Below are 22,871 nucleotides of genomic sequence, written 5' to 3' on the forward strand. Positions count from 1 at the left end.
AAGCTAGTAGAATTTAAAGCTCACATGAATGTGCCTAAGGCCAAAAAGCATTCCATGAAATATCATTCCATTGGTATAATTTGATTTAACATTCTGCACTAACAGAACAGTGTTGGAACATAATAAAATAGTAACTTCAATAGTAACTTTTTTTACCCTGTGTAGTGTGCCAGTAGAAGTTGTCCTTGCTGTGACAAAGCCCCATGCCTTTGTTTCCCAGTAAGCAGCTGTTCCCAGAAATGTTTTCTGTGTGCTCACCCATATGGCTCGTAAATGAGAGAGTACCTGTGAGAGTCATGGCTTTCTTACTTCAGAAAATAACCTGTTGGCTATTTCCCTTTTGGTCAATTTGCAGAGTATTATGTAGCCTCAGTATGGAGGTTTTCTCTCAGTGTTAGCCTGATCAAGAACTGGCAATGCTGTTGAGGGAGAAAGAAACTGATTCCAGGTCTCCAGGGGCTCATGGCGACTCTGTGAAGTCAGGAGCTGGTTTCCTATTGACTGCACTGGGAATTAGAGCATGTCCCATGAGACTTATTTGAGAAGCTGCTTGCAGAGTAGGTATCTTGCTTATCAATCAGAATGGGTCTGTCTTTTTATTCCAACTGTGTCTCTTTGTACAGGGAAACTTGAAAAGTGTTTCAGCTCCCAGGAATTAGCACTGCAATTCACCAGTGCTTGCAGTAAGCACCATTTACAAAGAGTAGGAGGCACTGTCAGTGTAACACAGCTTGTCTGACCTCCTGCTGCTTTTACACATCTCCTGAGGACAGAGCTGCTAGCAGGCACCTAAAAGTCTCACACATTGTAATTTGGGAAAGCATGGAGAGATTTCAGTGCCACCAATATAAAAGAATTGTGTTGTGCTAGGGTATAGTGTGTGAAAATGTGATTAGCTACAAAAATTGTAAGTAATTCAGATACTTTTTCAGGTGCAGTCCTTATATGAAGGGTGCAAAGTAGAGGAACTGGCTAAAAGACTTCCTCAGCTTTCTGCCATCTTGAGCATCTTTATCAGATAATTTTTTAGCATCTTTGTAACTCCTGCCAGCGAACACCCTTAAACAAGGCTCAGCTTACATGCCTAATGAGCAGAGCATTGGAAATTGCTTGTGTTGCCCTTTTCCCTGGGGTGACTCATGGCTGAGCAGCGCAGCCACCTGTGGGTACAGCCTGTTCCTTCTCATGTCTGCTTAACACTCAGGGTTGTGTGAAATGCACAGTTAAATGAATAGTTTAGGCAGATCATGGTCTGCTACTTGGGCCCCCAAATCACAGTTCTGTTGTAAATGCAACCTTGAAAAATAGAAAACAATTATGCTTTTGCTTTTTTGTAAGATTTGGGCTAAAGAAGATCTAAACCTCATGGAAGTGGTTCTTAGTAAGGGATACTCTTCAAAGGAGATGTACCAAAACTCAGAGTTTCTTCGAAACATTTGTGAATGGAAGTGAATCTGTTCAGACATCTGAGTGAGTGCTTTTGTCACAAGTGGAAATGTAGGAATATTTTGGGGTCTGTGTGTCCCTATCAATGTAAAATGCTGCTGGTACAGTTACAGCAGCCCAGCTCTGAAACTGGGAGACATTTGGAATTAGCATTTTCCCTCTGCAGGAGTCATGTCCCAAGGGACAGTTAATACCAAGAACCTGGAAAACATAAGAGTCTCTGATAATGGTGTAATGTGAAGAGTAATAGACAACTTAAGGTTTAATTAACTTACAGGCCACTCTCCATGTGCAAAAATAATTTTGAGTTAAGGAAAAAAAGCACATTGAACAGTAGAATGTTGTCATTGATCTTGCTTTAAAACCTTGCTTTAAGTGAGTTTAAACTAGTTAGTCATAGAAAATGCTGTTGTTAGTTATCATAAATAGATGACTTGGCAAGGTGAGCACTGAAATTCTGTTCTTGACAGAATGGAAAAAACTTGGATTAAAAAAAAAAAGACACACCTCGATAAGGTGAAATAGACTGACACACCACCACCCTCTCTAAGGGACTGTTTTGACATCTACAGTCATTTGCAGGAGTGCAGCCAGAAACATGCAGTGTCCTTTCACAAAAAACCCCAAACCAACACACTGGAGCTTCTAGCCAAATGTAATAGAGCTGCTAGCCCAAAAAAGTCAAGGAATGAAATAGCAGAGGTGCAAAAATGCAGGTGTTCAGGTATGGACACCTGCTTGAACTCTTGGTTCTCACCCAGTTGTGCTCAGTAGTTAATGAAGGTGGAGCTGGGTTTTGCTGCTCACTTTGCTTTGCTTTAGGGGTGATCTTATTTTGCCACCTCTGGATTTACTATAATAATTTTCCCTATGAAACTTTTTTTATCTTTTGTCTTTTTTCTGACTCATTGCTTCTGCTAGCAGCATGTTACTCCCTTGTCACTTCACTTGGATTGCATTCTGCACTGTGAAACTGGTATTAAGGAGTGTGTGTTTTATGCTTGGATGCACCCCTGGTGGGTAAAACTGATCTAGAACTGTAGAGAATCTCAGAAAGCACAAGTAGATCTGTAACAAGGGGATACAGTTTAAAGTGCAGCTCAGTTTTAGTCATCTCTTAGGCAGGTGAGAATTTGGACATGCAGATATCATCAATAAACACCGAAATAAGTCCACTGAAAGATGGTGTTTTTCTAGGAATTGTATTGCTTTGCTTTTCTTTTCTATGTATTGAATTAGGCCTAGCCACTCAGGGCTTGAAGAATGGCTTAGTTTCCTGGAACTGCCCATGTGATTTGAAAAAGCCACAAGACTGAAGTGTGATTTCTATCATTTCCGGGTTCGCATGGCTGGTGTGCATTGCTTTATTTGTGGTGGTTTTCTTTTTCCTTTTTTTTTTTTTTTAAATTCAGGTATCCTTTCCTGCCCTGTGTGCAAACAGACCTGCTTTGCAAGGGATGTAGTTGAGAATTTCTTCCTCAAGGACTTTCCCATTGGTGATTCAGCTATGGCAAAGGTAGGTGAAAGCCACCAAGTTGTGGGTTGTTGAAACACTTCCAGATGAACACTGGAAACAGAGCAAATCTCATTTTGAACATCAGCTTCTCTTATAGTTTGCTTGTGCAGCACTGTAATTACTTCATTACTAGAGGTGGACATACTGCCTTCATAGTAATTTTAAAACTTTAGTTGAAGAATGAGTTTTCCTCTCTATTTTAAACAGTCCATTAAAAATATTGATACTAATGTATCTGTGATAATTAACATATTAGGAAGGTACTGAATGTCTTGGATTCCTCATTGTCCCCTCTCTGCTCTCAACACAAAGTAAACAATCCCAGAATTGTCAGGATTAGAAGGGATCTTTGGAGATCATTCGGTCAAACTCCCCCAGCAAGGCAGGGTCACCTGGAGCAGTGACACGGGAACACATCAGGTGGGTTTGAGGGTCTCCAGAAAGGGAGACTCCATGATTTCCCTGGGCAGCCTGTTCCAGTGCTCTGACACCCTCAATGTAAAGCTTTTCTTCATTTTAGGGTGGAACTTCTTGTGTTTCATTTTATGGCCATTGCTCCTTGTCCTGTCACTGGGCGCCACTAAAAAGGGTCTGGCACTGTGTCCTTGGCACCTGCCTTTGAGATACTTATATGCACTGATGAGATCCCCTTTCAGCCTTCTCTGGACTAACCAGGCCCAGCTCCTGCAGCCTTTCCTCATTAGAGATGCTCCACACCCCTCATCATCTTTGTGGCCTTTGTTGGACCCTCTCCAGTAGCTCCTTGTCTCTCTTGAGCTGTGGAGCCCAGAATTGAGCACAATACTCTGGATGTGGCCTCTCTGGAGCTGAGCAGAACAGGAGGATCCCCTCTCTCTACCTGCTCAGAAGCTGACTCTTGACTAAATGGTTACACCAACATCACCCATTAGGTCATGTGAGCAGTTACAATTTTCTGATTGTCTGTTTTAATGATAAAAACCCCTCACATCGTATTGCAGTTTCCCATTGGGGAATGGATTCAAAGGAAGACGTTGGATTACTACTTTTGCCTTGTATTGACATTGTACATAGATGGATTCCACTTCTGTTAAATACCCACTGAACAGGCAGGACTATTCTCACAGCTTTGCAGTTGCCACTAACTTGAGTGGACAAGAGGGACAGAGAAAGTTGGGCGTTGTTAAAAAGTAAAGAATGTGTAACCTAATCCACAGAGTGTTCTGGGGAAGTAAAAATAATTAAGGCAAGCAAAGTGTATTGACATCTTCAGGTGTACATTGCTTGTAGAGTGCAACATAAGTTGATCTAAAACAAGAAGGGGTGTATTCACATGCCCCCTCCAAAGAGGGGAAGAAAACTCACAAGATACTGCTGAGTGTTTAAAATGCATTTATTATACTGTGATTTCTTAATTACTGTGACTTGCATCATTTACTTTTCAATGAGAATTTGTGTAGAAAGGAAATCAAATGAGAATATCTAATGTCTTCAAGAGCATTAGATTATTTTTTCAAACCATCCTTAAAAGAAGGTTTTTCTTTTCTGTAATCCCTCAGGAGTCCTACGAGCAGTTCAGTAATGCAGATTTCTCACTGGAGCATATGAGTACCCTAGAGCAACTTGTGAACCTTCATAGCTTTTGGCTTCCTTTTTATTAAGTCAAGTCATGTAGCTTTGCTCGCTTTCTATCTTTAACCACTACCATCACACCCCAAATTAAAGCCACAATTTCACCATCAGTGACATCAAAAGGAGAAAGCACCAGATCATCCAGCTGAGACATAGCTGAGCTGCCATCATGGTCTTAATTTTCCTGGTGTGCTCAAATGGGAATCTGTCAAGGCTCATAACAAAGTGTCTGGAAGCAAGATGTCTCTCAGTGTGTGAGAGAGTGAACCATGAATGATAGGATGTGCTACATGCCAGCAGCAGGAGTTTCAGAAATATGCAATTCAGAATCTCTTGCCCAAAACCCCATTTCCACATCATAAATAATGTAACTCTGGGAACACTCGGCAACTTAAAAGTGATGTTAACACAGTACAGTGTCAATATAAATTCCAGTCAGACTGACAGCTGAACTGTTACAGGTAAACCTGTGTTTAAGCACTTTTGGTTATGGCAGAGAAGGCAGAGCATCCCTCAGCTTTATACCTGACCCCTAAGATGGACCTAGGTGGGTACATTTTAGCTTAGACGCTTCTTTTTATATACAATCTTTGTTCCCCAAATTAAATATCCTTGCATTTTGGTTATATAAATTTTATTAGGCTTTTTGGTTTAAATTTTTGTATGTACCTTTTGGAAAACATTGTTGATAAGCAAATGGCTAAAATACCATATTGGCTTGCACAAACAATTCACTCTCTACACAGTGAAACACATTTAAAACTTTGCTTTGTTGTCTTATTGTCAAGAATTGCCCAATCTGTTTGAGAAAGATTGTGAATATTTAGAAACTCTTGAGTAATGGCTCGATAATAGACCTGTTGTGAAATGCCAGACCTACAGAAGGGAATGAAAATTTAAGTTAATTTTAGCAGAACAAAAATTTTTCTTCTTGTGCTGAAGTGAGTCAGAGCTTGACTCACTTGTGTCTCAGAATTTAGGTGATTTATGGATGTTCCACTAAATGTTAAAGCTGTGATTTAAAACTGAGACAACCAGCCGAGAACTGTAATAGTTCTTCCTTCAGGCTTTCTATTTCCTGATCCACCAGGAGGAGAAACTCTTCCCTTACCCTCACCAGAACTTGCCTCAGGGGTTATGAGCTGAGCACAGGCTGCTATATTCTTCTCTTCATGTTTCCTATCAAATACTTGGGATGCAATCATAGCTGAGTTGAAGATAAGCTGATGCCCAGCAGAAAGGACACCATAGGAAGTGATTTTGCCATCTATTCTTATTTGCTTGAGTAGCCCTGAGTAGTAGCAATACTGAGGAACAATATTGTGTGTACAGTAGATAAATTATAACCTTGGAGGAAATGCTTCAGTTCGATAAAATGGTGCAAAAGCCTTTATGCTTTGATGATGGTAAATTCATATCACTGTGCTCACTCTGCCCATTAGTACCAATTTGTGGCTGTGGTGAGAGAAAACCATGAAAATTGGGAGTTTTGAAACAAGGTATTTTATGCCTAGAGCAAGTCCTTTTCAAAAGAATTATCATTGTAGCTATCGTGAAATTACTCTTGAGTTCATTCTGGATATCAAAATTTTGAACTACCCACTTCATTTATGTGCTGCTCTCTTCCTTTCCCCCTTAGTGACGTGTCCAGGCAGCATGGCCTGTATAGCAAAGGGCATTCTGTTGAATGAAAGCTGTTGAATCAATAGAGAGAATACTTAATTAAGGTTTCCAGTTCTTCTCATGTTGCTGTGCTTTGTTTCCAGTTCACCCCATGTGATATCAAGACATAAATTGAGTTAATTTCTGATCAGCTCTTTAGAGGATAGGAGCTAAGTTTTTCATTAACAGTATGTGGGTGTTCCCATGTTATTTTCTAAATTGTCTCACCATTAGGATGTTTTATGTATTTTTCTGAATGTTACACAGTAACAACCAGACTCTTAAAATAATTTGAATTGCTTTAGTCTGAGGACAAAAAATACAAAGCTTAGCGATCTGTATCAGATATAGTCTCTTAAAGATAAGAGCTTGTACAGCTGATTTGTTATGCATGTATGTAATTGCACTTTTTGTTCTCAGAGCTGCTCCATGTGCAAAGAGAAGAGACCTGCCCACAGCCTCTGTACAAGATGCAATAAGTGGCTGTGCAGCTCATGCACAGAGGAGCACAGACATGGCAAGGAGCCTGGAGACCGCTTCCTGTCTGTATCCCTGAAAGGCTGCACAGGTACTGGGGACACACTGTGATTTTGTTTCTTCTCCTATCAGTTATTCAGCTGCAGAAGGAGCACTTGCAGGCTCTGTGCCACAGACACCAGGCTCTGTCTGTGTGACTCAGGATATGTACATGTTAGTGAGAGGTTGATTTTTCTCCAGCTTTAGGGCCATTGCCACAATCAGCATTCCACAGTACTGGGAAAAAAGTTGGATATTTGTGCTGCACAGATAGGGTCTTCTCCACATCTTTCCAATCCGTGGAGTGATGGGACAGGGTTGGGAGGGCTACAACAGCAGCAGGCCTTGCCCTTTCAGTATTTCTGCCCCAATTTGGGTAACTTCATTGAGGAAACCATGGTAAAGCAATGCCTGTGCATATGTGCAAGGTGTGCTGGGGAGTCACAGACAGCAAAAGGCTGTGATCACTACAGGATATTCCTTTCCTAAGCCTGGAATGAGAAATGTCTCCTGAGTGTATAATGAGAAATGTCTCCTGAGTGTACATGAGCAAGCACAAATTAAGCTGACTGGCAAATATGTCTCAACCCTATACAATGGTGATCTACAGAAAGTATTGCCATCTCCTATTATTACTCATTATTTTCTTTCTCCTATGTCGGAAATCTGCTGCAGAATATGCTAACATGAACTTATATAAGCAATTTTTCACTTAAGAATTTGTGCTGCACACTCATTCTTCTTCATAAGGAAAATGAAGGACAGAAAAAGGAATAAAAATAGCCCACTGATTATTCTTTCTCTTTTCTTTTCTTTAGGATTTTCCTTTTGTAGAAATCTAGACTTGCCATAGATGGAGTTTTTAAAGTACTGGGTGGTCATATCAAACACAGTTTGAGGCACTAGAGACAAAATATGCCAAATAGAGTGTAAGCAAAAGAAGTCCATAAGAATGGTATTAATAAAAAGCACAGATTACATTTAAATGTTTCTTGGGTCTTTTCTAGAGAATAATATAAACTGAAGTTCCCCAGTCTCCCCTCAAAATGTCCTGATTGAATGGACAATGTTTTTCTTCTTGAGTTGATGACAAGATAAGGACTGTGGTTTTGAGGCTCCAACTGTTTATAATTTCATGTCAGTTTAGGTAAGATTACCAGCTCATAGTGTTGACAAATGCTGGTGAGACGTTATACATGTGGCTTAGCTGTAGGTTTGTATGTGCTATATGAATAAAAAGATGCAGACACATAAAAACATGAGAAAGAATTTTAGTTCAGTACTAAATTCCATGTGCTGAAAAGACATGAACAAGGAGGTTGGTAGTTCATACACAGACTAGCTAATATAGAAATTATTTGGAATGTAATTTGTGCTTTTTTATTATTGCTGTTATTATTTATGTAGGTTTTATCTGTTTTGGACATAGATTTCCCTCCAGAATAGTTCCAAGAGAGCAAATACTAGGATATACTTGGACTCAGACTGGCTTTTTTTCTTCTGGAAATACACACACACACCATCTTCAGTCTGTGTAGGGTGTTCTGAAAACAGTCACTTTCTTTGTAAGCCCTTGCAACTGTTAAGAGATCTTGCACCTTTAAACTGTTCTATCTTTTGCCATTTCCCTTGTAAGGGTCAGACCTCCTATTTTCATCTGACAAGTGTTAGATTTCTTGGGGCAGAAATGAAGCAAAGTAGCAAAACACCCTCACCAAACACATGAAATACTTCTTATTTCTATTAATTTTTTCTATTAGCTAAGATGAGATTGCTTTTCCATAGTTGGCACCAACTGATCTGCGGAACAGAGATTTAAAACTTTCTGTTAATTATTCAAGAGATACACCTGAGATAAAGAAAATATAGGCTGTAGAAAATGTTGACTCAAATAATGAATTTTCAGAATTTAGGGCAACTGAGCTTTCTCTGGTCACCAAGTGAGCTGCCTTTTAGGAAGCTGAAATGGATAGTTGTGGTTAGATATCTGCTTCTAGAAAAAAACAGAGTTGTGCCCTTGTTTAGTACCTGATTTCTAAGTACTAAACTTACTCCAAAACTGGCAAGTGTTGCTCTGAGCTGAGTAAAAAGTAGGTCAAGAAGAGCATGGCTCAGTGGCAGTTCTCACTGATATGTCAATTGAGTCAGGGGATTACCAGCAGCAGAGGCTGTGGGTCTGTGTTGCAGTTAGATAATATTGATTTTATCATTAGTTTGCATTTGAAATCTGCTTGTCTCTTAAATCTGACATGATATTAAAAAACCCCAATGAATTGTCTGGGATGATTGCAATCACCCAAAGGCTGAAGAACCCTTCAGAGAGAGAAAAAGGGGGAAATCATTATATAGGATTGTGACTTCATGGCACATGGACCTTAAAGGCTACATCTCATTATAAGTTTGAGTTTAATATGGAAAACTTGATCTTGAGTTTACAGAAAAACAGCTTGTATGCTCTGCAGATACTGAACACTTTGAGAGGCTTTTCCAGTCCATAAACCTTCAGAAAGTTATTATGGTCTTTTTTTCCCTTTTGAGATGTAAAATCTGATCACACAGGGGATGATCTTTGACATCCTCATTGGATATCTATTGGTTGTACAGCCTCCTTATTTGCTTTGTCAGCTGCAGGTTTTAGTACAAAAGTACATGTTTGCAGTATAACCAGAAAAAAATTTGCTGTCAAGGTGAGTTCAGTTTGCTCCTTTCTAGTAGGAAATATTGGAGTGGGTTAAAAACCCCCTAACCTAATTTCCTCCTTTATTAATACTATCCATTAGCATTTGATTCAATAATGATATAAACCAATAAACTTCCCTGAAGAGTAAAGCATGATACTGCAGTAAATAATTCATAACGATGTAAACTATGTAAAGCTGTTACATAAAATCTTGGCCTAATCTGGCACAAATTATCTTCTTGCACACTGTTGAGAAGGTGGAATGAAAGTCAATTGAACTGGAGGAAATAAATCAACCTCCTTAGAAATATTTAGAGTAGATAGCAACCTAAAAACTGGGCAATTTGACATGTGTTTTTCTGGAGAGTGGCATGGATTTTCTCCATATTTGTATTGTCATTGTTAGCTATGAGATTTTCTTAGCCTTTCTGCTTCTCTGTTGGGAATTTTCCAATTTGAAAATGAAGTGACTGAGCCAGTATAGCTTCCTGTACTCTGTGGGTCTGTGCCATTGCAGTAGTTGTCACTTCAGAAGCTCGATTCTATAAAAGGCTTCATTTTGCTACAGGATGAGAGCATGGTCTCTGCCACAGGTTGGGTTTTTAAAAATGTTTAGGTAAGTAAGATTGGTTTGCTGTTGGAAAATGGAACTATTTCTTCTCATTTGATATGAGCAGATAACAATGTATACATAATTAATGCTTTTATATAATTTAAAGTTTTTATCCATATGTGTTATCTAATAATGATTTTGTTTGATTTCTCGTGTGTTGGTAAAGAATAACGGGATAGTGTCTTTTTTGGAGTACTGTGAGGAAGCAATTGAGCTTTTCTTTGGTGGTAGAGGGTTTGTTTTGCCATAGTTTAGTTCTGTCTTTTTCTGGCATCTTTTATTGACAGTGTTCCTTCTTTCTAAAACAATTCTACCATTCAGAAAAAAAGGCAAGAATAGATTGTACAGTAGCAATGCTTTCACTTTGCATGCCCACTGTCCATTCTTACTCTTCATCACATTATTCTTTAAAAAGTCCTTTTAAAAACAGATTTTAGGGCCTAATATCAGCCCCAGCTGCTGAACTTTATGAACTGCATTGCAAAAACCACAAATTTGGGAAAAAATTGCTCATGTGACTTTTTAAGAACAAAGGATTTCCTTGCTTCTGCTGTGACTGCAAGTTTGTCATATAGTTGCTATTCTGTTTTAAAATACAGTTGTGTAGGGTGGTTTACCAGACCAGGGCATTCAGAGTTGTGAGACTGATGCTCCAAATCATGATATTTAAACTCATGAGAGTTCAGAGGACAATATGATTTGTTTTGATGGCTTATTCCTGAGCCCCTCTGGTGTGCTCAGTTTGTAGGATGTATAAGGAAAAAATACAAACAAACCCAGCTTCACATAATCAGATGGCTGCAGGTTCCGTGCCTTTTAAAAATATCATGGAGACTTTCCATGAAACTGTGAGTTTGGTTGCTCTTTTTCTGAGCTCTCATCCTTGTCAATGACCCCTTGCTTTACATTCCTCAGCAGCTGAAGGTGAAGCAAGGGAGTTTTCCTTGTTTTGTCCCGTGCACCCCCAGGAGCCCCTGAAGCTGTTTTGTGAGACCTGTGACACCCTCACCTGCCGCAGCTGCCTCCTGTCAGAGCACAAGGAACACAGGTACCTCACTGCTAATGGAGCTCATCGAGATTTAAGACTTTTCATCTGTGTTTTCCAGCTGATGGTGCTGGCTGGTCTGAATTTAAAAGCCACAGCAAAACTCAGTTCAGTTGTCTCACTCCCACGTGATTAAACACACGGCTCACAGCCCTCCCAGAGGCTCTCCCTGCTCTCACCTGTTCACTCATGAACATGGAAAACCATGGGGTGAGAATTTCCCCTTCTTTCATAGGTTCAGGCATCTTGATGAAGCTCTGCAAAATCAAAGAATCATCCTGGAGAATGTCATAACTAAAGTGGAGGAGAAAAAAAATGGGATTCAGGTTTCAGCTAAACAGATTGAAGACAGGTAATTGCTATGCTTTTTTTTTCATATGAAAGTAGATGATCTATAAAAATAATATTTTCACTAAATGTAGGTTAACAGAATTAAGTGCAGCTGCTGTATTTTTTTTTTTTTCTTGGAGGGTAGAAAATAATAGGAAGATTAAAAATATCAAATTCATGTTTAAGTGGTACTGACAAGTCATGGCATTATAAAACATGATTCCATAGTCTTTGTAAGGCATGTGACAGCTGGCTTCAGAGTTAAGATTTCTTTGTATAATCTGTTTCTGAACTAGAATTTGGCAATATTAGAAATAAAGATAATTTTTAAAATACCTTAGTTCTTCAAGAAACCTCAAAACAAGCTGCAATTGCAGTCAAGGCTAATAAAAATGAAAATATCTAATTATATGAACTGGATTTTGCTACTGATTATGCATTTAGTAGCTGTTGGATCTCTCTTGTGCATTAATAAAACAGTTTCTAGAGTACAAATCTATTTCTACTATTTACAATCTAGTATAAATTGGAAGTTTTGGATATATTATATATGTATTTGTTGACAAAGAACTAAAGACTGTTCTTGGCATGATGCTTGAGAGAATCCATCAGCATTAGCCTGTGACATCCAGAGAGGGGTGGTCAGGATTCGGAGAAGTGGGGGAGAGCTAATGGGAAATGATACAACTTTCACTGCAGTTCTGTCTATAGGTAGGTCTGTTCTTGTAGCAAATAACTGCTGATCAGTGATTAAATGACTAGAGCTGGCTCACCCAGGAGTGTGTACCTCTTACCCACAGGTTGCTTGAAGTAAAACATTTGTACAAAAAGGTGGAGAACCAAATAAAAATGGCCAAGATGGTTCTGATGAATGAAATCGATAAACGAACAAATATCCTCCTTGAACAACTTGAAGTAAGTGAGGCTAGTTTATTTGACACCTTGGGAAATTAAACTAAATTAAATTTAATCCCAGTGCCAGTAGAAAGAATGTAGACTTTTAGAGCTATTCTCCCATTCCTTATATTTTCAAATATTTGGGTGTTTTTCTGCAGAGTTTTTTGTGGAATCAATGGTTGACAAAGTTTCAGGGTGAAGTTGCAAAATGTTTATCGTTAACTCATGATAAGCAATTTCTAATGCATTCACGGAGAATATGTGTGCACCTTTTGAGTACTTAGAAAACAAATCAGCTTCTGATTTTAATGTTTAATTTGTAGGAGCCCACTAGCAGCACAATTAAAACCCTGTTTCAGAAATGATTCTTTGGTCTTGTCTCTGTAGCAGACCTTTCAGTTTTGACTCTTCAGTTTTTGGATGTCCAGCTGAAGTATATAAGTTTATTTTGAAATGTGCTAAGGAGAAAAATTGCTAATCAGAATTTCCAGACAAGAAAGTGGTCCAGGTGCAAATTTGATCCAATTTCTACAGCTTTCTGGGGTTATGTTATTCTGTCAAACCAAGGCCAGAATGATGCAGATTGTTTGCTCCTGGGGAAGCCATTGCTCTTCCTGAATTCAGATGTATCTCCTGAGTTGGATTTGATTTCTTTTTATGATTGGTGTTTAAAGAGACTCTGAAGAACAGTGTCGCTGCAAATACTGCATAATGTAGTGCCAATGAGTGCATGCTTTATGTGTGTCTGAAGAATGACAGCCCTTTTCTACTGATTCACATTATTAACAGAAAATCACCAGCGAGAGGAAGCAGAGGCTGGAGCAACAACTGCAAGGTGTTGTGGTTTTAGGCAGACAGGTAGAACATGTCCAGAACTTCATCAGCTGGGCCGTGTGTAGTAAAAAAACCATCCCATTTCTCTTCAGTAAGGAACTGGTAAGAGCAGTGCTTATCGTGCAGTAATTGTGAGAACTGCTTTAAGGATTTGATGTTTCTCAAATAAAATATTTTCATGATCTTAGAACAGTGAATAAAATCATCGTCCTTTAATGTGTCACCAGATAGTGTTTCAGATCCAGCGCTTGCTAGAGACAAACTGTAACACAGACATGGGCCCTCCTCTGAAGATCAGATTCACTTGGGATCCCTCCTACTGGACTAAGCAACTCTCCAATTTGGGTGAGAAAAATATAATAGGCAAGTGCCTAAAGCTAGGCTGGACAGACACAGACAATACAGTACCTCCCCTAAAGGGCTCTCCTTTTGTTTTGACATCCAGTTTTGAAACTCTTATGTTCTGAAGAAAGGTGGGTGTGGCTGGACTTTGCTGTTTTTCTCTCCACTTATATCCATTCACCAAAAGACCACTGAGATGTCTGGTGCTTTCACTCTCTTAGTGGCCAGCAGACCTGAGCAGTGCTGAGGCACTTGCAATTGATAGGCACAAAGATGGCTTTAACACACTGGCTGCACAATGATTACAGTGTTATCTACATAACATATAAATGTGCATGCTGTGACTTTGTTTCCCAGCAGCTACAAATTTCCCAACTGCAATGGGTTTTTGCAGTAAATTCAACTCAGTGGGCTGATCGCTCATCTAAAAGATCAGTTCTCTTCCCATTTTAGGGTATTAAAAACTAAAAGGGCTGAAACACTATCAAAAGTGTTGCAGGGAATAATCTCTTGATGAAAAGCATGGACAAGATAATTTCATAGGTCACTTCTATTTCCAGCCTTTGAGTCTCACCTACGTGACATTAATCTCTTTTATTTTTGTCACTTGCACCCTGGAAGCTGTCTTTTGGACCTGTGCTTATGGATGAGAAGATAAGCTCATACTTCAGTAAAAAATGAAAGTTATAAGCCATATTCATCCGTTAAGATACAATAAGGTCGATTTTTCAAAGCGTTTGCTGGGTAATTCAACCATGAGCTCCACTGACATCAGTGGGAGTTTGGTGTGAATGGAAATAACTAGATAAATATTGGAAAATTTGTCTTGAATGTATGTTAGCAGACTGTTTGGATAGGTTATTTTAATATCTTTTATATTTGAAATGTGAATGATGGTCATTTCCTTGTCTACTGTTTTCATTGTGTAAATTTGTCAAGACCATAGGAAGGAGTAAATTTGCTGGTTTTTTTCCAGGGGGTTTCACCATGGAAGGTGGACACATTTCTCACCCAGACGTGCTACTCTGTGGAAATATTCAAGGGTTACAAACCTCTCTGTACCACGGGCACCACTCCCCAGCCTCACAGCTGGAGAGCAGCCAGCCACACCAGTTCCCACCTGCGATCCAGTGCTCCGCACCGGTGTGTTGCTCCCACTGCCTCAGCATTCCTCACCCAAACAAACCTCAGCCTTCCTACCAAGACATGAACCACCATAAAAGCTTCCACCAGCCTCCTGCACTTCATCAGCAGCACTTCCCCATGCAGTACAGCCTGCAGCAGCAGGACAGAGAGCCCCGGGGTGCCCCCCAGCCCATGAAGCTCCCGCAGGCTGGGCTGGAGCAGCAGCCACGCTCAGAGCCGGAGAACGTGACCGGGCGGGTGGCAAACCCCTTCCCACCCCAGCAGCTGCAGCAGGGTTGTGCTGTTGTGTCACACGAGGCTCAGCAGGTCCACACGAGCCACCCACAGGCTTCTGTGCAGGCATCAGCTGTGGGAGTGCAGCTGGGCCATCTCCAGAAGATAAAATCTAACCACATGCTGCAGCCACCCCTGCAGCAGCAGCAGCTGCCACTGACACTCCCATCACCAGGGCACGATGAGGGCACCCACAAGCAAGTCATCCAGCAGAGCCTGGACATCATGCACCACCAGTTTGAGCTGGAGGAGATGAAAAAGGATCTGGAGCTTCTCCTGCAGGCCCAGGGACAGCCCAGCTTGCAGCTGAACCAAGCCAAGCCACCTCAGCATGTTCAACAGACCATAGTTGGTCAGATCAACTACATAGTGAGGCAGCCAGCCCCAGCACAGCAACAAATCCAAGATGAAGCACAAGTAAGTTCTCTCAAAGTCATTTCCTACTGCATTTAGTGAGTGCAAGTTCAGAAATGGGACAGACCTTTGAGATTTCATGTATTTCTCTGAACATGTATTTTTCTTTGTGTGTTGTCTATGTGTGCAGCAGAGAGGCTTCATGCCTCATGTAGATTGGGGCAAAATTTTCTGTAAAGTGCTGCATAAACACCCTGGATCCCAAAGATCTGAATCTCTTAATAGACAAGGTGAGCAGCAGTGTGGGAGAATAAAAGCACCATCGTTCCTCCTTTGTTAACAGGTGGCTGGGGGACTGCAGTAGTTTCACTCTCCATTTCAACTCTCTTTTTTTACTGGAAACATTGAGCCCTGAATCCTTAAAAAGCATTAGATTCTGAATTATTATTGAAGAGACCAAAGCCAATTTCTTGGTCTGAGAGTTATTTCCCATTCTAGTAACTGCTCTTGCTGCTGCACCTTGTCATTTAAGATTATCATCATTACCCACACAAGCTGTTGTGCTACAGCTCTGTCAGCAGGGCTAATCTCTTCCCTTTTCCTCTGTTAGTAAGAATCCTGCTTTTGCAAGAGGGACAGAGCTTGGTGGTGAGCATCCAAACCACAAGGCAGATCAGCTGCAGAATAAGGTGGCTTGGAAATTCATTTAAAACAGTGGAAAGGTGGCTCAGACTTCCCATCGTGTAAATTCTGTGGAGCTGCCACCTCGAATAGTTCTCAAGGTGGATTACCTGCAAGGGCAGGCTGCAGGCTTTTGGTATAGCTGTACATTTCAGCAGCTTTACTGAGTATTTTTTAAAGTAATTCATTAATGTCTGTGAGAAATCTGTCTCCATTTATCTCTCTGCTTTGGGTTGCCTTGAGCATCTCTGTTGTTTTAGAGTCTTTTTGGGCTTGTTGTAATGTGTATGCTGTGAGTTGATGCAAATTTGTTACTGTTTTTCTTTCTGAGCTGTTGCAAAGACAAATTCTCATTTGTGATTTGTAGGTCTGTGAGAGCTCCACAGAACCTGATGACCAGAAGCCTGTCATTCCTCTTGACAAAAGTGGCAGTCCCTCCCTGTCACAGTCATTAGATGAAGAAGCCAGTGTCAGGAGCCACTCCCCTGAAAGCACACTGCAGCAGTCAACTTTCCATCCAGTGAGAAAGGTATAAAGAACTTCTTAAAAAAAAAAAAAAGGGAAAACCTGATTTGATAATATTGAATATGGCATTGGAGTTTGCAATGAGGGGGGGAAAAATCAAAATGCAGTAAAAGTCAGCCAAATGTCTTGTAAATTTTGGAAGACAATCACAGCCTAACCTTGTGTGCATCTTCCAGTCAGGTGCCAGGATGAGGAACTCTTCTAGAGGCTGATAAGTGTTTAGGTCTGGCTGGCATGATTGGTAAGCATGAACTGGCAAATAAATAGGAGCTCTATTTCTTCACTTCTTAAAGTCTGTCTAGCTCCTATGTCTAGGGATTTAATTACTAGGACTTGCTAATTACCATTCTAGAGCAGTTAATTTGAAAAAAAATAAATAAAGCAGGAGTCAGAGATGCTGATGAAGTCGAGCCTGAGAAACAGTCTTCAAAATACTTGCCCCAGAAACAACACCACTAGTTACTGCTGAAGGTGGGGTTGCCTGAGAGGGATATAATTCTGTTATACTTCTTCTCGTTGCTCATGTATAGGCAGAAAAATCACAGTTTCTATGTATCTAGAATATTTTTATTACATAATAGAGCCAGGCTTTGGTCTTTCCACCTACTGGGAGGCTCTGACTGTTGAAGAAGCAGCAGGAACTGTACCAGGAGGGCCAGTACTTATCAGCAGACCCTTGGTGGCTCTGGATATCACCTGTGCCTTTGAAGAGGAGAAGCTGCCTTTTACTTCTCTGGACAATTTGTTTAAAACACTCCAAACAACACATCATATTCTGCTTTTCCAAATTTGTTTGTTACTTCAGTGCATGACTCATTTTTTGTACCTTGTAGAAGACTTTTGCGTATATTTTTTTCTTGGAATTTGTCTGTGGGATATTGTGGAAGTATCTGTCTTTCTATCCTCAAAAAGGATGTTATTTTTCCTTCTTTTGTACATGACTGTGTTGATGCAATGTATTTATGATGCAATACCCATCCAGAGAATTGTTGGAGATCCCTTTGGGAGTTGCAGACATACAGGCCTGGAAGCAGTGTGCAATTCAGATTTGAAAGCCACAAAGAAATCTGCCTTATGGACATGTAATGGAAAGTTATTCCTAACAGCTTAAGCAAGAAACTTCAGAAAGAAGAAAGAAAATGGAAGGAGATGTGCAGGAGAGAGAGACTAGTGTAGTCTGGTGGGAAAAGCAGGAGTAATAAAGGAAAATTGCTGATTTGTTGCTGTAGGAGTTGAGAAGGTGGCGAGAGAAAGATATTCCTAGGAACTAAAAAAGGGATTTTTTTCTAATGGTGCTGAGAAGTGTATGCTCTTGTGCAGAAAACAGTTTGGTTTTTGAGGTGCCTGGTAGCTTTTCAAGAAGTTAATGTTCAACAGCTACAACACCCCATCTTTGCTTGTATTCATCTCTTCTAATGAGCTCTTTGGGATGAAGACATCTGGATGGGATGAAGATATTTACAGCTCTGGCAATGGAAAATTAGAAATCATGAAGGGAAAAAGCACAGCAAGCAAACCCTTAAAATATATTCTTCATGAATGCTCTTTAAAGATGTCTGACTGCTTTTGCTGAGAGTTGGGTTAGATCTGGGTTTAAATGGGAGATTGGCTCCTGTTTAAGAACAAGGGAATGTGTCTATTCATTCTCATCTGGTTCACCTGATTAAATGTTTTCACACTCATCTTCAGGCAAAAATCTCTGCACAGGTATTTGCCCATGTGCTCTCACATGGCCTGTGTTCAGAACATTTCGTCTCTCTCAAGATCTTGGAAGACATGGAGAAAGTGAATGTGGGCAAGTCTGAAATACGTGAAAAATATGGTAGAGAAAATGGCTAGAGAAACCTGCTGCCTGAAGAACAACTGTGTTCTGTCTTTTTGGAGAATAATTGTGGTTGGACTTCTTGGCCTCATGTTGCATTTCTGCTGAACTCTGACAGCCTTCAGCTGGGCACAGTATTCCTAATGGAGTACATAATTCCCTGTCTGCTGAGATTCTTTCATTAAAGAGAAGGCAGTGTGCACCTGAATTTACTGTTCAGTGATAAGGTTGCCAAGATGTGTCCAAAAAGTAAAGAGATAAAAGCTTTCTTTAGCTTAGTGGTTTCCTTTATTTTGGAGTGGGGCAAGGCTTGATTGCTCATATAATTAAACCTCTGTGCATTAATTTTGAAACACATTGATGGTATGAATTTGATATTATTGATTGGTAGCTAGATGAATTGTCCTCATGCAGAGTTACATTTATTTGTAAAGCAATATAGATAAGATGTTATTAATAGTTTGGGATAGTTTTCATTTGTTTCGCTCATTTTGGAACATTAATGGTGATATTTTGTCAGTCTTTCTGTCTTCCTGTATATTCCGCTAACTATCCTTTTTCTGTGAATTTTTTTTTTTGTGCAGAATAAATGTTTCTATACTTAGACAATTGATTGTTTGATATAAGTACTGCACTTTGCATAATTCTGGGCTTGATTAGCACCTTTTAGGAATGCAACACAAGGAATGAAACTTTTCTGTTGATGTGGGAAATGGATATAATTTTCTCTTCACGTTCCCCTGTCAGAATACTTCACTGACATAGCCAGGACCTCTGTTTTGGACTGTGGAGCTGTTCTGTCTCCATGCCTGTCAAATACCCAGCCTCTCCAGTAGGAAAGCCAGCAAGACAGAGAACAAATTTCAGCAAGACAGGAAACAAGTTTCTGAAAACCTTTTGTGTTACCTGCAGTCCATTTCCAGGGAATTGTGCCAAGCTCTAGCAAACAGATTTTACACAAGCTGTGGAACTGCTCAGTTGCAGTGTGAAGGAATGAGTGCTCAATTAGTTTAACAGTTTTGTGGAAAGGGTTACCAACCTTCACTGATGATATGATCTTGCTGCTTTTACACAGTATGATATCAAGTTATTAATTTGTGCACAGGACTAGAGAGGTCACCTATTCTGGAACAAAGGTGAGAGTAATAAGATATTTTGGGCCTAATTGTGTTTTCAGGAGTAATAACAGGAATACAGTCTCTGTTTTTTTTGCACATACCTAATTGTCATTTCTGGCTGTGATGAGCAAAGAGGTCTAAAGGCTGCATCTAGCATTTGAAGAAATGTCATGATTACTGCACATCTAGAGCACAAATTTGTAACTTGAGCCTCAGGCACCACTGCAACAGACACTGGTGTTGATGCAGGGCCAGCTGTACACCTCTCCTCCTCACACTCCATGAAGTGCACCCCCTTCTGTAGTTTGGAGCAAGACCCTTACTTCTGTTAGTTCACCTGCTTAAAGTGAATCTCTGAATATGTTGTGCACTGTATTAGTGAGTTATCACTAGACAGCTGCATCTGATCCTTTATAAATATAGCCAACAGCAGGTCCTTAGGAGAAGGGCATCAGAAAAAGACAAGCTGATGGTCCACTATTCCAGATTCTGAAAGCCAGCACTGCAGAGACTTTCTGACCTGAAGGTTGTACCCAGACAATTATGTTTTGGAGCTCTTTATGGACCCCTTCTCTGTGAATTTGTCTAATTCACTATTTTGTGTCCATTTTAATACCAGTGTAGAATACTCCTCAGCATTCAGCACCAACTGAGTTTTGCATTGCATGAGAAGCTCTTGGTTGCTTACCTCAAGTCTGTTACCTGATTGTGCACTCAGATGCCTTCTAGTTCTTGTGTTAGCAAAAACAGTGAATAATCACTCTGTATTCACCCCATTCATAATATCTGTTTTATAGGTCAATATTTAATTCACTCTCAAAAGTTTCTTTTTGAAGCTTAAAAATGACCGCTTGTCTCTTTAAAGAGTTGGCTCCTCCTTTCATGATAGCCATTCTGTACTTTGGTCCTTCATGTCTTTGGCCATTTTCCCCATACTTTGTGGTTTTGATAAATCATTTTTGAGTTGCCAGGATTAGTGATGGAAGTGTAAGCATGTGGAAATGTTGTATAGTGCATTATATTTGTTGTATTGTTCTTTTTGATTTGCAACAAGTCCCAGCTGCTTACTTCAAGAGCTCTGTTTGTCTCAAGCACAATAAAGTACCTGAGAAGGGGAAATCCTAGGAAATGTTCTGTGCTATCCAAGGTGCACTCTTCAGAGCACTCTGAGAGGCTTCTGTTTTATTCCAAATATATGCAGTGCGGTGGCATTTAATACGAGCCTAATATAGTGACAGTTTGAGGTGGAACTTTTTTTTTTCCTTAAAAACGTGTGAAATTTGTGGAAAGGGGGCTGGAGGACAGAGTACAGATTTTATTTGATGGTAATATTGCACAGAGCATGTTGTGATTACTTGGTGACTGAAAGTAATAATAATTTAATATCCGACCCTAGAACTTCAAATCTGAGCTTGGGACCAAAGTGGGTTTGTTGTTGCTACATTTTCCCCTTAATTACTATTAATTCTAGGGGAATTAGGGATGAAGGAAATAACAGCCTGTAATTTAGGGTCCTAGGAATTTCTAAAGTAACAGAGTAAGTTTGTTACTTTACAGAATTGAATTGCTCACAGCACAAATTCTTTCATGCTTAATGCAATTAGGTACATTTCCCAGAACGGTAATTTAACAAAACCTTTTTCCTTTGACCTGAAAAAAGAAGATAAATAAAACATGATGCTGCTTGCTCCATGCAATCTCTTCCTCCTTCCGCTTTAAGCCCGCTCCAGTTTATTCAGACAAATTGTTAAGGAAGATTTGGATTCTTTTTTCTTGTGAAAGCGGAAAGGAAATCCTTCGGATTCTGTTCTGAAACTGGGAATGGGAAGCATGTGCAGCCTGTGTTATCAGTGCTGCTGTGTTAAGCAACTGGATTGGAGTAGTACATTTGTTTAACCTTCCAGCATAATGAGCTGCCAGGGGGATTGCTCCACTTAATAGCAGCCGTTCATTACTCTGCAACCATTTGCAGCGTGGTGTTTCTCCCATAGCAAAGAGAGTTGGCGGTTCCCAGTTTTAGCTTCCTTTATCAGTGACACTTAATGTCAACAACCCTGAGACTTTGCCAAAACAATCCTAACAAATCCTAATCCCTCTGTTTCAAGGTAAGTATTTGCTTCTCAGAATTCTTCTGTATTGGTGCTGCATGTTTACACTGGACCTTTTTTTTGAATGCAACAGTGATCAAAGAAATATTTGAACTGAACCATATATTTATTTTTTTTATTCTCTGAAGGCACTTTGCATGTTCTTTTTTCTTACCTTTCACTACCATAGCTAAGAAAATTGTGGTAGAAGGCATTTTGGGGTGGTGATACTGCTGCCATTATATTATAAGGATCATCAGACCAAAATTAATTATGAGACAATGAGAATTCCATTTATAGTGACACAGATGTAGTTCAGTGTGCCAGACTGTACATTAAAATGTCAAAAAGTTCAAAATTAACCAACAGCTGAAGCCACCGTCTGCCCAAGAGCATAATTAATGCTTGTTGTTGTTCATATGTTGCAATGTAAAAGCAGTAGAGCTTTTGTAAAAGAGGTAAATCCTTTAAAGGCATCCCATTTGTAAAAACTAGCTGAACTGTCAAGGGAAAAGAGAAATTTTTGCTAATGGCAAAAGAAATGATTATTTTAGGGAGTGAATTAATAGTCTATTAATGAGTCTTGTTCCCAGTGCATTGTTCACTTCACACTTGACAGCAGCTTCATGGATCAGGATGGAATGTGTCTCTTCTTAACTGTGAGTTTTAATATTTTGCACTGAAAGATCATAATGTTGCTTCATCATTAAAATAACCACAAAATTAACTTTTGCCCCAAGGGAAAGACAGATGGCAGTTTGATGGCCTCATTATTCTTTTTAACAAGAGTAAGGTTTTACACTGGCTTATATAATCTAAAAAGATCTCTGAAGAAACTGATGCTAGCTAGAAGAGTAAAAAGGACATAGCCACACCATGCAATTGAATTTCATCTTTCCGAAAATTATAGCTGTAACAAAATCTTGCATGTGCGTGTCCGTATTTTTTTTCCTTCAGTAGGAGTCATCCCAGTGACAACTCTCAGTAAGTAAACTTGTCTTACTGGAGCCAGGAGTAATCCTGTGTTGCCTTAGGAGGGGTAGCATTTCACCTGAGTTGCACACAGAGGGTCAGGTCTCAATACATGAGAAGATGGCACGTGCTTGCAAACAACTCAAGGAAGATGAGGGTAGTGACTGGAGGGACTGAATGGCCAGAAGGTCTCCAGTTAACCTGGGAGAAAATTTGGGTGGTGTGCCTGCCACATGTATGCCTCAGCATGCCCATTCCCAATGGAGCACAGCTCTAGGTAGTTCTTATTGACTCAGGAATTTGTGGATGCTTCATGCTTTGGAGAACCTGACTAAATAAATATTTAACTACCTCACAGGGGCTTAATTAATGCTCACAGTGGACTTTGAAATAAAGGGAAA

General features: G+C 39.9%; 1 protein-coding gene across 1 annotated transcript in view; it reads left to right on the forward strand.

The window, feature by feature from the left end:
- TRIM66 (tripartite motif containing 66) overlaps positions 1-22,871 on the forward strand; it is a gene marked incomplete at both ends in the record, with an annotated part of 44,150 nt that overhangs the window by 7,762 nt on the left and 13,517 nt on the right. The window contains 9 exons of the mRNA XM_082282987.1: positions 2,859-2,962; positions 6,656-6,803; positions 10,960-11,092; positions 11,325-11,441; positions 12,220-12,334; positions 13,106-13,252; positions 13,378-13,495; positions 14,469-15,328; positions 16,314-16,475. Of these exons, the coding sequence (XP_082139113.1) occupies positions 2,859-2,962; positions 6,656-6,803; positions 10,960-11,092; positions 11,325-11,441; positions 12,220-12,334; positions 13,106-13,252; positions 13,378-13,495; positions 14,469-15,328; positions 16,314-16,475 (1,904 nt within the window). The remainder of the gene's footprint in view (positions 1-2,858; positions 2,963-6,655; positions 6,804-10,959; positions 11,093-11,324; positions 11,442-12,219; positions 12,335-13,105; positions 13,253-13,377; positions 13,496-14,468; positions 15,329-16,313; positions 16,476-22,871) is intronic.

This window comes from Coloeus monedula, assembly GCF_965178545.1.
Source record: "Coloeus monedula genome assembly, chromosome: 6".
Taxonomy (NCBI): domain Eukaryota; kingdom Metazoa; phylum Chordata; class Aves; order Passeriformes; family Corvidae; genus Coloeus; species Coloeus monedula.